Source organism: Harpia harpyja, chromosome 7 (genome assembly GCF_026419915.1).
Source record: "Harpia harpyja isolate bHarHar1 chromosome 7, bHarHar1 primary haplotype, whole genome shotgun sequence".
NCBI lineage: Eukaryota > Metazoa > Chordata > Aves > Accipitriformes > Accipitridae > Harpia > Harpia harpyja.
The window spans coordinates 27,509,130-27,526,893 of NC_068946.1; the positions used below are offsets into that span (position 1 = coordinate 27,509,130).

The window sequence follows — 17,764 nt, forward strand, 5'->3', positions numbered from 1 at the left end:
CACAAGGAATATAAAGCCTGAGGAAAAGCTAAGGTGCAAATAATACAGTGAATGACAACAGAGGAAATTAGGAAAAATATAACATATTTTTTTGTCGTTCACATGGATTTTAACCATAGCTGTATAGCTTTTTCTTACTTGGAAAAAATTCTCACTCAAGTACCAGGGTAATTTTGCCCGAGTAAAGTGCATTCAGCCCACTACATACTTGTAAGATCAGCTACCTGGAGGGTAGTACGTTAGCACATGAATTTAAAACATTCTTGCCTCTCTGGACTAAATCTTAATGCATATCAAGTGAGAAGCAGTTTACCGGTTTTGCAAGAGAAATAAAACTACTTCCACTCAGTTCACACTGAAGTGTTATTCGCACCACCTACATCCTGTGCCGAAGTTAGACAGTGAGAAAACTGCCCAAAGAGGCAAGCTGGTGTAGGGCAGCTGGTGGCCTGTAAATTCACACTGCAGCTTCACTCAACAAAATCACCCTGTGCATTTTAACAGCTCCAATCCCTATACTATCACTTGAATGGAAGTGTACTATCTCTGGTTTACCAAAAGGTGTAATGACTTTAAAAAGACATTAATCATTTATAAAATGGTAAGTGATTTAACACTTGTGCCACTTAAAAAGACTATGAGATCTAAAAAACCTGTTTGTTCTTTGCAGACTGCAAATAGTTTTAAAATTAAATCATTACAGAAGAGAGTTGAAAAGATTCTGTACTCATTTACACAATGGAGTTGCTTCTGCCAACCATCAGTGTATCCAAGAATGAAACCAGGTTCCAAAATCAGGGATGTAGCTAGGATAGCATTTCTTGTTTCTCCAAAATAATTTGGGGATAATAAATGATCTACTACCGTCTCTCTAAACAGCCAACAATTCTGTGAAATTCTGGAGACAACAGGGTGACACAAGCTGTCAAATGCCAGGTCGTTCCACTTGATTACGATGTTTATAATACTAATCCCATATGATAAGATGTTGTATTTGCTGCATTATTTATCTATATTTTCAGTTTGTTTTCTTCGGAATTAAACTGAGTGCTATAGACAAGTTTCCAACAGATAACATAACAGCAAAACAATCCAATCAATATAAAAAAAGACAGTAAATTACATGTTTTGAAAAAAATACCTTCCAGTGGTATGGTTGTGGTAAAGAATGCTAGAAATATTTTCATTCATTATTCTATTAACATTACACAGTTTACACACATACAGTTCTTCAGAACTAACACAGCCTAGTGTGATGGGAAGTTAGAAATCTCTACTGCTTTAAAAATGTGAAGACAAATATCAAAGGAACTACACATCGCACCTGTTTCAGAATCGTATCAATGGAACCTTCTCTCAGGCCCATCAGCAGACATTATCCCTCTTAAAAAAATTATCCAACAGGTAAAACTATTACACCATATGATTTTATACCTGGGCTAACGTTGCAATCTGTGGTTGTGCCTGTACTGTCATCTGTTGGGTTTCTGCCTCTGTAACGGCTGCATCTCCACTCTGCTGGTTCTCTGCTCCAGATTCCATGGTCATTTAGTTACCTACAATCACAACATTTGTCGTAAGTCTGGGTTGGTATGCAAGTCCATTATTCTTGGTGGATCTGGTAGCAATCACTGCAGCTGAATTCCCATTACTATATACTGTTTCCATTTGCTTATTAAAATGTTGCCAAACTATTAGCATTCAGGCAAATTTTTTTCATGCCAGGTGTCTGCCTCAGGCTGATTTTTCTGTGTGTAATGTTTCTGAAAAACAGGTCCAGTCTCCTCCAATAATGAGATCAGAAAAAATGCGTTTTGCTAATCTTAAAAAAAATTGCTCGAGCAATGGCACTATGATCATCTAGTGCCTCTGCAATTTGGAATAATGACCGGCAGTTTGTCAGGAAGGGCACTCCCTCAGTGCCAAGGTGACAATGTGCCCTGCTACAGTCCTCCCTCTCCCCCGCAACTGCAGTTTGCAGATAACCAATAGCAATTGCTTCTGTGTTGGGCACTTAGTTTTCAGTGTTCTTCCATCTGAACTAAATATGCAACACCTCCATGCAATTTCTTTCCACAACCAGACTGTGTATGGCCCTACGTCACAGCAACTTAGTCTTTTCTACTCAGTAGTTTTAAAGTCAGTATACGTAATGATGGAAGCCATTTCTACTTGACCCTTACTGCAAATTAATACTTTTATATTTAGAGGTACATAGTAGTTTGTCATGACCTAAGTTTTGCACCATATTTAGTTCCTAATACACGTACATGTCTAAGCAATAATGGAGCAAGCCTAGATCACCAGAACATACAACTCTATAAAAAGAGGTTGCATAACTTCCAAAACCATGCATGTAAGTAGAGTGCAATGAATGTTAAATTCTGCACTGATTTTTGAAAATTACTTTTCAGTTCTTCTTTAAATACTGATAAGAAAATATTTAATATATAAAAAATAACTTCAACATACAAGGAAATGCTCCCAATGGTGATCTATCAATACCACTGTATTATACAGAACTCCAAATAGCAAATATTAAAAATCGATATTACCTCCATAGCCACAGTACTAATACTGTGTACCACCCTGTGCTGCCCAATCTACTCAGGCCTCTAGCCACCCTAAGGCAGCACACTTCTCTTCAGAGCTGGAGCAAAACAACCAGCAGAGAGAGCATTTCTGCTTTGGGAAAAGGCCTGGAGGCAGAGGATGCTCAGATCAGAAGAAAGGTGGAAAGAAGGAGAAATGCCCCTCTCCTTGCTCAACTTTACTGGCCACCCCAACCTCCCCACCCCCGAGGAAAAGACTTAGAAGTGTGAATGCAGTGTATTGCGTGGTACCGTGACCACATTTTAAACACAAAGTCAGGGGAACTTTCGTTTCAATGCAAACTATAATTCAGTGTTACAGGAAAGAGAATACTCTTTGGAGATGTATTGCCTAAAGCAGTAGAGTCACACTTCAACCCTGAGTATAATACGAAATGTCTGTCTTACAGTAAATGATTGCTAATCAACAAAGATAAGACAGCATTTCAAAGTAGTAGCTGCATCTCACATCAAAAGGAAGCAAGCCAATGTATATAAATCAAAATCTGTATATTCAGTATTGAAAATGACTGTTCAAATGAGCTTTTGTGTTTGTGTGTGTGAATACTGAAATATTTAAGTACCAATTATTTAGTTCCAACATCAGTTTAGAAACTCTTTGGAAATTAAAAGAAGGAAAAAAATTAAACCTGATTTTCCTTAAAAACAAACAATGAAAGAAAACTTACAAATTTTTGGAAAAAACAAATGAAATTCTTCTAAGCACCTGGAATTTTGTTATGCCTCTCCCTGTTGCCATGATTTCTGTCCCACATATACCAGGTATTACTCCAACAAATGCTCACAGATAAACAATACTCTACCTGTATATACATACTTGTAAACTGGTCATGAAAGAAATTAATTGTAAATTCACAGCATTTTAAGTAGTCATTACAATTTTTGTATTTCAAGAATAGCCTATGTCCATGCAAATGCAATAACCCCATTCTTTCCTACAGTACCAAGTCTTCTCCATGTTGCATTTCATCTTCCACAAAGCACGAAAGAAAATCCACACACTATTACTATTTGTAATATACATTAGCAAACAGTTCTTAAAGACTTCATTCATGACAACAGTTTAAGTGGTTCTCTATCCCAGCTTTAACATATGCCTTATATTTTAACAGTCTTAGTCCTCCATGTTATATGTCCAATTTTTGGGGGGGTATTCTGCATTTTCAAAAGTGCAAACTACAAACTAGACTACCATAGGTTTTCCTTCGATTTTTATCATTTTTAAGGAGGTATCTAGTTTTATCACTTTTTTGTGAGTATCAGCCAGTTTGTCCAAGGTAAGCAAATCAACTACTTTTTCCCAATTCCTACGCATGTATCATGGTGACTCCAGCCAAAAGACTACCTCATCGGAACCGTTTCAGGAGCAGATCTTTTGCATCAGCAACATGTCCCAGCCAAGTATCTGAAAAGAACTTTAAAAAACAATTTCCCAGCTACAAATTCAAGTATGTTGCAAAACTAATAAATGCTTTTGTTTGCTGATAGAAATCATGACTCCAGTATGGAGTCAATTGCTATACAACTGGGATTAGAAACAGATGAAATGTACAAGTGAGAAGTCTCTTGAATCAGGTATTTAGCAATGTTCGCAATGGTAGATGTTGCCAAATTCCTGCTGAGAAATGCAATGTTTTCCTAGGAAGAATTCTCAATCCTCTCACATGCTATTCAGCAAAGGACTTCTGGTTTTACAAGCTTGGTTTCCACACTTGCATCACCTTTTGCATATGTAATCGGCGAAAGTGTTAACTGTTTGAGGTGCTCCCTCTTCTACAACACCAACATTTCGGAAATCAAATTCTTAACATGAACACCTAAAAGGAACATCCTCATTACAGTAAGCACCAAGCAATGCAGCAAGCTGCCTGCAAGATTTACATCTTGACACATACAGTTCAAACGAGTTTCCAACATGACTTGTAGTTTTTGGACAAGCTCTTACGTCTCGTGTTATTTGCACGTTCTAAGTACTCTTGAATTTGGTTCAATTTATACGTCACAGTATTTGTATTCTAACATCTTCACTACTACCTTTTACAGTTAACTTGTGAGAAAAAGAAGGAATCAGATTTTTGAGCATCACAACATTATATTCCAGATACAGATTACTACATTGTTTCATGTTTGCTTTAACAGTATGGTATGATTAAGATTGCCAAGATATACAAGACAAGGCACTTAGAACATAAATACTTATTGTGTGTATGGATAAGACCATGATGGCTGAAATTAAGGTTGTCAGTTCCTATTAGTTCTTTCAACTTACAGTGTAATAGATGAAATTATGTTTGGTTTGAAACCTTAACCTCCCCAGACACACAGATGAATGCTAATCCTTACACTTCCTTTCTAAGCTGTCACATACCCCTAGTCTAGACAAGCTTTGCTGACCAGTACCCCAGTGTCTTTCTGCTCTTGTGGGTGCTCAGGCCCACCCCATCCTTTTGCTCCTCCTGCTCCCTGGCACCGATTTCCCTGGCAGCCATCACACTGGGACTTCTCGAATGGAGGCGGGGATCTGGAAGTGTCCTGCTGGGGAACAAGTGCCCGGAGCAGGGGAGGCATACGGGAGCAGAGGGAGCACACCTTCTTCTCATTCCTTCCTGCTTCCAGGCTACTTTCCATCTTGCCAGGAGAGGACACACCTCCCCACTTGGAGAAAAAATTAGTAATTGCTGTAGGTCATCTTGAACCAAGGATTGTAAATGAAACTAACTGAAAAAACAGTTAGCTATTAACAAGCAGAGTTGGAAAACCAGAGTCTGCTTGCCTAAAACACCCTGACTATGAACTCTGAACACAGGTTAAGAAAGCTGATCAGATTACCTGGTTGGAGACGGTTTAACTCTTGACTTTTATGTAATACACAATTTTCTTTATTAGTTCAAAAGAGCTAGTATTATACTTACTAATACTTTCTTAATAACATACTTACTAATGATCTGAAACTCCGGAGGTAAAGAGCCAAACAGCGAAACAGCCAGTAATTTGTTTTGGCCAAATCAGGACTGGGAAAACGAAGTTCAGCAGCAGATAACTAACTGTAATAGCTGAATATACACCAGGATAGCAGAAGATGGATGCTAATAAACACAAACAGTTGCAGAATGCAGCGGAAACTGAACTACACACACTGTAGAAAAATCCAAATAAACGTGTCTTGTTAGTTGCATAAACCTGTGAAGGGGGCCCGGCACTAATGCAGATAGTTCACTTCAGATTTCTGCTTAACATGCATCTATGACACGAAAAGCTAAAGTGTTAGACTGCAACAGCAGTAAGATACAGGGTAATCTTTAGGAATTTTATTTGTATAGATGGACCCTATACATCAGCTGGATTACAGTGCAGAGGTTGGGAGCCCATCTTAAAAACGGGTTCTGTGGAATCTGCATGTTCAGAGAAAGCAAGCATTTGGGGCAATGAAAACGTGTTGTATGAACAGATTGGATAGAATTGTATTATTTACCCCAGAAAGGACAGAAATGCTTCAAATGCTAAAAAAATACTTAAATTAGTAACAGGGTAAGTAAACAAGAAACATTCACTATCTGATTATAAGAACAGCTAAGTGGAAAGGTGGCAAATTTAAAAGTATAAAAATGAAAATTTAAAAATATCTATTAAAAAAATATGAACATTGATACTTTGTGTATTGCACAAATAGAGCACTGATGCTGCTGACGATAAGCAATTTATCAGGATTCAAACAGGGGCTAGGCATGCACATGGATAACAAGAATATCCAAGAATATCCAGAATTGGTGTGGTTATTTCATACCGAAAGTAGTGCAGAACTGAAAGGAAGATAAAACCTCATGAGTCTGGATTTAAATCAATCTCTAATCCTTAAAAATTCAAATAAAGATTTTCATAGGGGAGGGAGATTATGTCACATGTACTTCTTGCAGGTTCCAGTAGTCTTTTGAGGTACCTAATGATCTTGAGTATCTTAAAGACAGGATGCTGAACTAGATGTGCTACAGATAATGGTAACTCCTGTAATCTCTGTTATTTAAAGTGAGCATCAATACTGTGTATTCAGAGCATGAGCAGTTACCCCCCCTCCCATCTGTTTACAGAGCCAGGAAGATATAATTCTGTCTTCCCACAGCTTTCATGTCACCTTCTTCACTCCTTAGTACCCACCTATTGATACGTCTGTGGTCTTCCTGGCGCATCTTGCTTTCTTACTTCCTTTTTTCTATCTCCTATCCCAAAGATCCTCATAAACTCCAGCATCTCTCCTGAACATTAGGCTTTGCTCCTTGGTTCCTCATTTGCTCACATGAGCCATAGAGCTTTCCTGCTCTGCAGACAAGGCTGCTTTTTGTCTCCCGGGATGGACTGAAGAAAAAAGCTGGAGGTCCTTTCCCAAACACCACTAAATCCAAGAACCAAAATACCTCACTGTGGCTATTACAGCAGATAAAACTTTCCATCCACTTTCGTATGTGAAGGTCCTGAATGCCCTAAAGCTTTCTGTGCTTTTCAGTTCTACCGGTTGGCACAGTAAAACACAATACTTCTCCCCACAAGCCTTTCTTTTGTCTTTAGTACGTTGTTGTGCCGATACACCATTATCAGTTAATGCTTACACTGACAGTTATTGGCCATACAATATAACTACACCTTGAGGCCACACGGTTCGCTTTACACCTCATACGTACCATCACAGCCTGCTCACAAGCAAGCACAGCTTTACCAAGTGACACACTTTGAAGTCTCCTTCTCCTCCACAGCTAGATGGTGACTTCTGGTTTATTGAAGTACACACCCAGATTTTGAAGAACATGACAGCCTCCAAAAACAGTGCAGAGCAGAAACCAAACCAACCTATGCCCATTTTGAGCTGGACTTGTGCCACATCCAGTCAGACATTCACCCAGCCATCACCTGCAGAGGCCACCCCTGCTGCCGCATTAGGTTCCTGATCCAGTTCAATATCCAGCCACCCAGCGGCTCACAGCAGCGAAGGGCTTGGGGCAGCGAGGGGGCTCAGGGAAGGGAAATGGAGGCAATGCCTGTTTCTCAAGCCCTGTATTTGGATTTATTCATAGCAGGCATGCCAGTACAATTGTTCAGGACAGCTCCACCAACCAAAGTTCCAGGAATTCAACTCACTCTGTATTTACTATATGTGGCTTTATAAAGCCACAGATCCACCATGAAAGCACTGAAAAGGTCATCAAACAGCGCTCTCGCATGCTATTATTTGTTTCCACCTTTTCAGTGTAATTACCGAGGACACTCACATGAAATCTGTAAACATTCCTACTGTTACCTTGCAGTGCGGCAGCCCTTTCAGCCACAGCTCAACAGCCACTTTATGAACTCCATTCAATGGCTGCCAGACTGAAAATGTTCAGAGAAAAATAATTTTATTTACAGCTAACACATGGGACTTCAAATAACCAGTCATAAATGCTCAACAGGACAAGACAGGCCCATAATTATCTCTCTCTGTCACTAATGACTACAGTGAGTTGGCACAGGAATTGCAATTTATACCACAGCTTCTCTGCCATCCCAAACTGGCACTGCCCCTGCCCCTTCCCCCTGGGTATTTGCTCCTCCTGCCCTCTCCTCGGGCTGACAGGACTGTGTGCCATACTGTGAACACAACCTATGTTTGCTGCTTCATCTTAAATCTACCTTTCACCATTTCTCTGAACGGGTTCACCACATAGCCCCTTGATGATCATGCCAGCTTCTGGGTCAGGGCAGTGTAAGGGCCGGGCAAACTGAGTGGAAGTGGAAGTAAAAGAATGGCCTCAACAGCCAAGTCCACTGAAAATGCCAAAAATGGAGAAGAATCTTCAGATTATTTGCATTCACACACAGCAATCTGCCAGGCAAATTGAAGAATAAAAGCTGGAAAAATTCTTCCTCTCACTGGAGTTAAAACATTTGATCTTGAACTTACAAGAAAAATCAAATCTCACTGTAAAGAGATCTTGCACAAAGCAGAATCAGACCATCAGCTGAATGTAATACCTGCAGTCCCACTTCTGTCTCCACCAATATGACACTTGGAGAACTGTCTGAAAACTCTTTGCTGACTGAATACATGCTGTAGCAGCCAATGCAAGAGAGGCAAACAATGCAGTACTTTCATACAGATCACAGAAGAAATGCAACCAGGAGCCCTGATCATGCATACCAAACTTTTCTGGCGCACTTTTCCAACAAAACTTCTAATGCAATTGTAGCTGCACTTCCAAAGTCGGTGAAAATTTCTCATACTTAACAGATTTAGATATGCAAATGATGAAAGTATCGGAACAAATGACTTGTGTTGCAAGCTCAATCTCCCTTTCACTAAAGAAAGAGCAGGGCAGAAGACCAAAAATCTAATCTCACTGCTACAGCAGTGAGCACCCAAATCAGCAATCACCTCTAGATTTTGTTTTCTGTTTAGCATAACACAAGAAAGCTTACATTTACCAGGCAGATGGTTAATCAGTAAGGTACGTGAGTGAAAGTTGTTTAAATACTCTTCAATGCTGGATTTCCCTGATTTGACTCCACACTCTTGGCATTGTATTAGGATCTAGTGTTTCTACCTTCAAGCTTTTTAAAAGGAAGAGACTCTGACAGCAATTAACTGCAATTTATTTCTTGTATCACAGATTCTATGAACAAATACAAGAGCATCCAGCAAGCACTTGGTACATGCACATAATTTAATTCAGGTTTTATCTATACTGCCTCTTCTTGCTTGATACAGAATCAAGGGATCTAACTGAATCACAACCTTTCCCTTCAAGACTGTGAATTGGGCACTAAAAGTAAGGATGAATCCTCCTGCACAGCTTAAAAAAACCCAAAACTATATATTTTAATTCTACTGATAATATATATACTTAAAACCCCCCCCTTCTTCCTAACCTTATCTAATAGTTGGGATAGGTCTTATGTGGATACACCAGTCTGCAAAGAGCCTGGTAGAAGAGCCCAAGAGGAGAGACCAGAGCAAGCATTTCCTAAGGCATTAACAATGAAAAGCAAACAAATGCCTCTCCACTGTCTTAACCCCTTCGCATTCAGTAACTCCTCCAAAATACCATCTGTCTTCACTTAGACAAAACAAAATGTCCAAACAAATCCCAGAAAGGTTATAAAGTCATTGGGTAACTATTATTATTATTATTGAAAACATAATCCATAAATATGTTCTATTTATAAATGCTCTGTCCTCATATTGAATGCACTTAGGGTATTAAAAGACTAACTCACATGCTTTACATCTGTGAGCTTTAATGTGTGACAGAATTGTGATAACTACGTATAAACACCTTTAGTGAATATGTGTAGTAAAAAAAAACACCAAAAAAACCCAACACGAAAGGTATCTGCAAACCAAATTTTAGAGAAAACAGAGATTTTTAAGGATGTCCTGAGCAGTATATACAATCTATTCACAAAGACTTCATGAGAACTTGCTTGTTTCTGAGAATTCAGCACATTTTGTAGTTCTTACACATTTGTTGCCAATATATTTATGCAGTGCATTTACATATAAACTGACCACACTTTACTACAGCTTACCATCTTTTCTCTATTATCTCTAATTTCTCTATTATTGCTGATTTCTTGCAATACCTACTAACTGTAGAAAGAAGCTTTCCTTTCACAAAAATGAAACCACGTGAAACTGTCAAAATATACACCTCTTCTCCTGTGTCTGCTGAAAGTACTGTGGCTCACTTTGTGGTGCGTAGCTGCTGGTTACTTAATAAAAATTATCACAATGTATCTGGTACTCAGACATCTTTAACACAACGTAAAATAGGAGCAAAATAATTTTTTATGACAGCATCTGGGAGTTAATGATCTCACTGAATACAACACAAACTCCAGTAACGAGCTCTTTGCAATTAATTGGTACAGGACCAGCAAATTAATAACCAGCATAGCCACTCATGTTGAGGTTTAATTTCTGGCCCTAGTCAAATTCTCCTTTTACCTTTGACTGAAACAGCAGTGGGTGGAGAACTGACGAATAAATGACTCCAAGAGATCTGATGCTGACCTCTCAGCACAATTGACTGCAGTGATGTGAAGCCAGCCACTCCTCTTGTCCTTCTAACTTCAGTGCTAAACTGTGACGACACACTAGTCTGATGGCAGTTTTTCATAAAAAAAGGAAGATACGATTACGTTTGTACTAAGACTAGTGGGGAGGGGGACACGGCACCTGCTCAGCCCATGACGAAAGCTTGCTGGAGTGAACCTGCACCCACCTAAAAGCCATGGGGTGTATTAATGCAGCCTGAACCTAAGTAATGCGAGTACAGCAATGAGTACAATAAACTAACATCTCTGTTCTGCTAATGAGGCCCTGCGCCCAAGCTGGTACACCCTACCTCTTAGTATGGGTTGTTAGCTTGGGCTCAGCGCCATGCTAAAGCAGCTACATGACCTCTGTGTAAGGAGGTAGGTTCCACCTGCCTGGCACAACGAGCAACTTAGAAACAGCGCTCTGGTACCACCCAGCTATCTAGATATGCCAAATAAATAATTTATCCTGTGGTGCTGGTCAACAAGCAGAACATTTTGGGCCACCTCTTGTCATAGCAAACATTGGCATGTGAAGGTGTTCCAGCAGAAGAGCTAAGGCAGTCCAGAATGACAGAAAGGGGAGCTAATTCTGCAAGCCGATAGAGACCTTCTCCTTCCCCAGTGACAGGGAGAAAATGGGAGGAGATGTTAGGACAGAGGACTGTGTCCCTACCAACAATTGGAGCAGAAAATGGTGCCAAGTTAGCAAGATTAAGATCCATCTAAGAAGGTGCATGTGTTCCTTTTTTCCACTGGGTAGACCTGTCAGGACTTGAGATTTCCACTTGACCTGCCAGTCATTCAGATGGATCATATCTGTTCTCCTCCATACACATTTCTGTGTCTTACGGCCTTTTACTGCCCCATCATTCATTCTGGCAGAGTAAGAACCATCTAAATGCTGCATGAAATATTTGACAACATTTTGACATGTTGTAAGGCTCTTTATCCGTGTGCCAAGCAACCTTTAAACATCCCAGGTCAAAGGCATCAGCTGGAGGAACTGCCGCAATCCCAAACCTGTGGCAGCGTGCAACTCTGTAGAGAGACTCTACACACGTTTGTATCATATAAATGGTTATCTCCAAGGCGGGGAAACTACTGAAACTTTTTCTCAGCAAACAACTACGGGAGCGATGATTGACTGCTCAACAGAGTTACTCTGCTAGAGAGAGGGAAGGAGAACTATGATGTTGTTAAGACAAGGGTATTTAATATCAGTGCTTCCTGCGCAAACTTTGCTCTATATATGTGGTACAGAGATTCACATAGTCTCCATCACTGGGTCCATGACAAATCCTTAAGTGAACAAAGCTAAAGCTACTTTGAAATTATATAACAGATCACCCAGCTCTCTTTTGGTGCTCAGAACAGCTCAGGAACAACTTATTAAAAAAAAACAAAAAAACCCAGAGCATTACACAGACTCATATCAGCCTGATTAACCTGAGTGCTCCAAGCCCAAGGCCAAGAATACAACATACAGTAATCTTATACCTGTAACAGAGAAAGGAATCACTTCCATACAGATGTTTCCTTAATTGTAATAATTTAAATTGCATACCAGGTATGATTTAATGGAAGCATATGCAGGAATGTGACAAAAGACAGATAACCATATAAACGTGTTTATTATTACCTGAAATCTTTCTATTCCAAAGTAATTTGTTTCCAGAGTCTCTGTTAATTTTACAGTGTGAAAATATTAACTGACACATCACATTTATCAGAATAGCATACTGTAAGACTGGACTGAAGGTTCTTAGAGATTACACTGATTAAAGATGATAATCTCATGTAATATGAATGTAAATTTATATTCTGAAACTCAATCTTCTGGAAAGTCCCTGAAATTCAGGGGACTTCCCCACAAATAAAGTAAGTGTTTCCTTTCCCATCCTATAATGAGGGAGGGCAAGTGTCAGTATTCAAAGTTCTTTGTTTGGGCTAAAATGTTAAATTAGGTATCTGAATTTCATCATCCATTTGTTTTGTTCATGTAAAAATAAAAAAAAAGAGCTTGAGGTTTGAATACTGTAGGTCACCTCAGCAAAATTCTGCAGATTGGAAAAGGTCAGATGTTAGAACCCCAAAGTGATACAGATCACGCTTGTTTTCACATCATTCTTCTGTTCAGGGAACTATCAAATCAGTTAAGAAATTCAGGGAAAGCACGGGGTTTTAGGTATTATCAGCAGCACAGTTAAACTTGACAAGAGAATTTTAGGTAGAATTTGTGTCTGTGCTGAGATTTTGTCTGTTGGCAAGAAGGTACAGCTCCATCACTAATGTTTCTAACCCACTTCTGAATGTCAGTGGCTAAAGGTTTAATTCATAAAAAACGCCACTTCATATATTTACCCTGCAAGCTTTATAGGCATAAACTATTAAAACAAACACTGCTCATTCTATTTGATGCTTAGAACATATGTGGTATTTCTAGAGTTCAACCCATAGTATAAAAGCATGAAGTTTTGTAACTTGGTAAATATTGGAAAGTCTTGTTTAAAAAAACCACAACACTTCCAATGAGTTCAGAAAGAAAACACACAAAATTGATGTTTCAGACCAATGTTTTCACTGTTTTATTAACAGATTATCTTTAGAACTGGTCATCTGAAAGTAAGGTAAACGGAATTATTTATACAAAGCTGACAATTACCAGATATAAAGTCAAATGTCTGAAACAAATTCAAAATAACCTGTATCTGTGCAAGTAACATACTTTTTGTTATAATAGCTTTGTTTCTTTCTTAACAGGCAGCATAGACTATTTTTTCCTTCAGTGCTCTCAAGTAAGTGAAAACCTTTGAATTCTTTCTGCAGCTGAAGCATTCAAGTAGAGTATGCCCAGGTATGCACAAGAAAAACAGCACTTTCTTACAAATCTTGCCCTTGTCCAACTTCTGAATGCATCCTATTCACAACATTTATTGCAACATCAAAACCAAAAGATTTGGGGCTTAAGCCACAGCTCAGACTTGTAAATATTTTAAAAGCTAAAATTGCTCTGGCCTTACTAGTTATGTTGAAATCATCGTTGCTTGGTCAATTAGCACTAGTCTTGAAGCAACAGCAGACACATTATCTTGCTTAATGCACCAACAGTAAATCTGTGACCACCCTCTTCCTAGAAACCAACCAAAATGAAACAGTAACCAAATTTTGCAGTAAAATAATTTTGACTAATGTTATCGACCAAGTGGATTCTGGTTTATTTTTCATGTATTTTTATATTCTCCTGGACAGTGCAGGAGAGCTTCTTAAATAAGAAAGATCTCTCATATGCCTGCCAGGCAGATCTACTCTGCAAAAGTATCATCTCCAGAACAGAGAATAATTTATCTTGGTTCTCAAATACTTAACTGGAGTTTAAGACCTGCATTACCTGTGGGCAACACAGCTGTCTCCATGGAACAGAGATGCGACTTGCTGGTAACGCTGAAGGTCAGAAGAATGACCCTGAGTAAGCAACGGGAGCCATCAATGAACCAGAAAGGGCCAGAGAAGGAAACAGAATCTGTGTTTTGCATCAGTGTGCTGCGCACAAAAGAAAATCTCCATTTTGCTTTCTGCAACTACAGTCTTACAAGCATTTCTGTTAGCAGCACTGCCAGCTCAGGCTCTGCTTTCCTCCAGATTCTTTCTTATTTACACCTTTACAGCTGTCTGTGAGGCTGTGTAGTAAATGGGACTGGGCAACCAATTTGCACTACAGACAGACCAGAAAATGCAACTTTTTATCTTGGACCAGTTCTCCAATCCAGTTCGTATCACTGCCTCACAGACAGCTGTATCGGTGCTACTGGCACAGGGGCAGGAACAGGGAAGATGGAGCAGAATCCACCCTGCTGCAGCCAGGCCTGCCAATGAAAGCAAAGTAGATCAAATCATGGGTATAGGTGTTGTAAGACTGCGGGAAGTCAACAAAGATGCTGAAGAAAAGAAAACATCTATGTTCTGTAATTTGATTGTTATTGTTTTAAGAGTGGGAGGCTGGAAACAGGATTATTTTTTATATAGTCAACATTAGCTTTCTGAGGATTGGGCACCAAGACACATTTTTCAAACAGCCACATCACTGACAAAGCAGTTGTTTGCAGCAGGTTAACATACTTCTTCCTCTACCCAGCCCACGATAATGTGCACTGGTCATACACTCCACATTAGCCTTATGCTACAACTTTCATGCTAGTAGTTTCAGCCACAATTATTATTTTCAAATCAGGAAGACCAGCCAAGGCATCTATCAGTTTGCAGTAACAGTGAAACTAAAGTGAGCGTAGGTTGTAGGCCCAGGTGCCTTAGGCCAACTGACAGGATTTACAGCAAGGTGTTGGACCTGGGCCCCTTCTGGAGCTTCATCTTTCAACTTGGGCTTGGTTAAAGAAATGTTGTATGTAATTGTCCCCATCTGACTGGGCTTCTCATAAAGAAAGGGACCTAAGAGTTACACTGATCCAACCTCTTGAGAAGACTGAAACCTGCTGCTGCTAAGGAGTAGCTAGTTCAACCACACAGGTGTCACCAGGCTTTCAAAAGAGGGAAACTCCCCTCTCAGTTTTTTTTTCCTTCAGCTGAGACACTTACTGTGTTCTAGCTTTCCTAGCTGCAAAGACAAACTAATGTGGCTCTGATCACCATGGACAGAGCCTGACTCTTCCTTCTTTCACTCCAAATCATGGATGTACGGCAGTTCCCCAAGATGGGTCTGCTGACCCAGCTCTCTGCTGATGAAGGGAGAAAGTTGTGTCCCCCTCCTTCCTTCCCCTACAGTCTCCCTGTGAATTTGCACCAGTGTTGGTGCTAACAGCATCTCAATCACGAACTGATTCAGCTCACTCAAGCACAAGAAAACTAACCTAACAAAAAAGCACGGCTTTCTCCTGGCTTAGTGATTTGAACTGACTCATTAGATTTTACATACAATCAACACCACAGCCAACATAAGGGATGGCTGAACACCACACAACCAGGAGCAGAAGAGAAGGAAGGAGTAAGATGTCTGTCTCTTGGAAGCCACATACAGTTTTATCAGCTCAGATGAAACCACAGCAACAGACTTCTTCTGTTGGTATTATGCTGTGGTGTTAGTACACAGTGCCCTTTTTCAGATCTTCCCTCCCTTGGTATCTCCCAGAATTTTCCTATCAGCACAAAAGAGAAAAATTTGGATGAGTTTCACAAAGAGGTGCAGAGGTCCTACATGCCCTAGGCTTTTTTTTTTTTTTTTTTTCAAAAGAAAGCTCTCTACAATCTACAAAGGTGTAAATTTACAAACCCTGTTTATACTGCACGTCACTTGGAGGAACGGACAGGCACCAGCAGAGTTTGAGGCCGGGCCAGCTACACAGAGCCAGAGGAAGAATCATCAGAAAAAAAGCAAGAAAATAATGCTTCTCATCCATTATTCTATGGGGTATAAAAGATAAGCTAGATGAGAAGAGATTTTACATTCAAGCCCTAGGAAAGGTGCAAGGGAAAGCAAAATCCAACTGATATTGGAATAGCAGTAGAGAACGAGAGAAGATTTAGAGTAGCAGCTATCAGAAAAATGCATGTAATATTGGAGCCAAAATGTCACAGGAGGTTGCAGAGTTGCTGGAGAGATGATTAAGAAGATTGCAGTGAAGAGCTGCAGAGAACAGCAACAGGAGGTTAGAACAAAACACATGAGAACAGGACTGAGAAAGTGAACATAACAGTTGTTAAAAAAACCACACAAAAGGTGTTAAAGCCAAGTAAATAAGTAGCACAACAAACAGTATGTATACATGTATTAAAGTTTGGGAACAGCTGCTGCTCATGTTCATTTGCTCATATCTAGCACACATAATAACTTAAACTTAGCTAAAGGATCCAGTGCTGCAGCAAGAAGAGCCACAACAGGATCTATGCCATCCAGCTTAGTTATAAACACAGCAATAATTAAAAACTTTTATGTAGGCTGCATTTTCTCATTTAGCAGCACTGCTGTTTGAGCTGCCCTTATCTTTCTTCTTGCTCATTCTAGCCCCATCCCTTCCCCTGATTATGCTGGTACAGCTACTGTGCAGCCATGCAGCAACCAGGGGAGGGAATGAGAGGGAATGATCCAGGTGAAAAATAATCAGACTCCCCACCTCTTACACTGCTGCATCATTTCCCCAGTCAGGTCTACCATGCAGTAGCCCAAACATTTGTGCCAGTGCAATGGAGAAGACATTAGCAAATTAGCAGACATGGAGGATGCTTCAGCCAATATTACTGTCAAAAAAATGTATGCAGAACTATAGTTTCAGTCCATCAGCAGTAGATAAACTTCAGAAATTCTTGGGTTTCTCAGGCTACTTTTTTTTTTTTTTGAGTCTGCTCAAGAAATGAACCTGCTCTTTTCTAAGTTTAGAAAGCTGTCTGAAAAAGTTTCTGCCAAAAAAGGAAAATACAACCCAGCTTTACAGTTCTTCCAAATGCAGGGAAAAAAGTTTTGCTGATAACCTCATTGACCAAACAGGCTATCGCTGAACAACACTTAGAGGATCAGAGATTTGTACACATCACTTGAACTCTCCCCTCTAATAAGTGTGAAAACATCAAGGGTAGACTTTTTTTGTTTGTTTCCTGCATGAAAGTAGCTTCAAAATAGTTCATTATAAGGCTTCCTGCAGCTAAAGTAGCTAGTGTAGTCTTGTGTCAGAGACCAATGGAAAAGTAATGAAATCCAGAACAGCAATTAGTAGGACTCTCCTACCTCTGGAACTATTTTTCCATCTTTCACCTAATGGGCTTGATTTATGACAAACATCAGATCTCACAATACTCTCAGAAGAAAAACAGGTGTGCTTATTATCTTGAGCGGTAAAAGAAACCCTGTACCTATGCGCTTTCCTTAAAAACATTGAGAGTACCTAACAAGCATCAGTGCTGCTTTAAACTTGTATGTATGTATATATGTTTTACATATACATAAAACATATACATGCATCCAAACAGGAACACACTTCCTCCAAATTCCTTACCCTCTCCCCTTCAAGAGGCCCTTCCACCACCTGGTTTTCTATTCTCTCCACTTCACATAAGATACTCTAAATCTAGCACTGCCAGAA

At 39.6% G+C, this 17,764-nt stretch overlaps 1 protein-coding gene across 2 annotated transcripts in view; it reads right to left on the minus strand.

The window, feature by feature from the left end:
- Positions 1-17,764, minus strand: part of CREB1 (cAMP responsive element binding protein 1) — a 39,704-nt gene that overhangs the window by 18,206 nt on the left and 3,734 nt on the right. Inside the window, exon 2 of one of the 2 annotated variants that reach the window (XM_052791177.1) lies at positions 1,435-1,556. The exons of the other annotated variant lie outside the window; for it this stretch is intronic. Within the exon in view, the coding sequence (XP_052647137.1) occupies positions 1,435-1,548 (114 nt within the window). The 5' untranslated portion in view covers positions 1,549-1,556. The remainder of the gene's footprint in view (positions 1-1,434; positions 1,557-17,764) is intronic. 2 annotated transcript variants of the gene reach the window in all.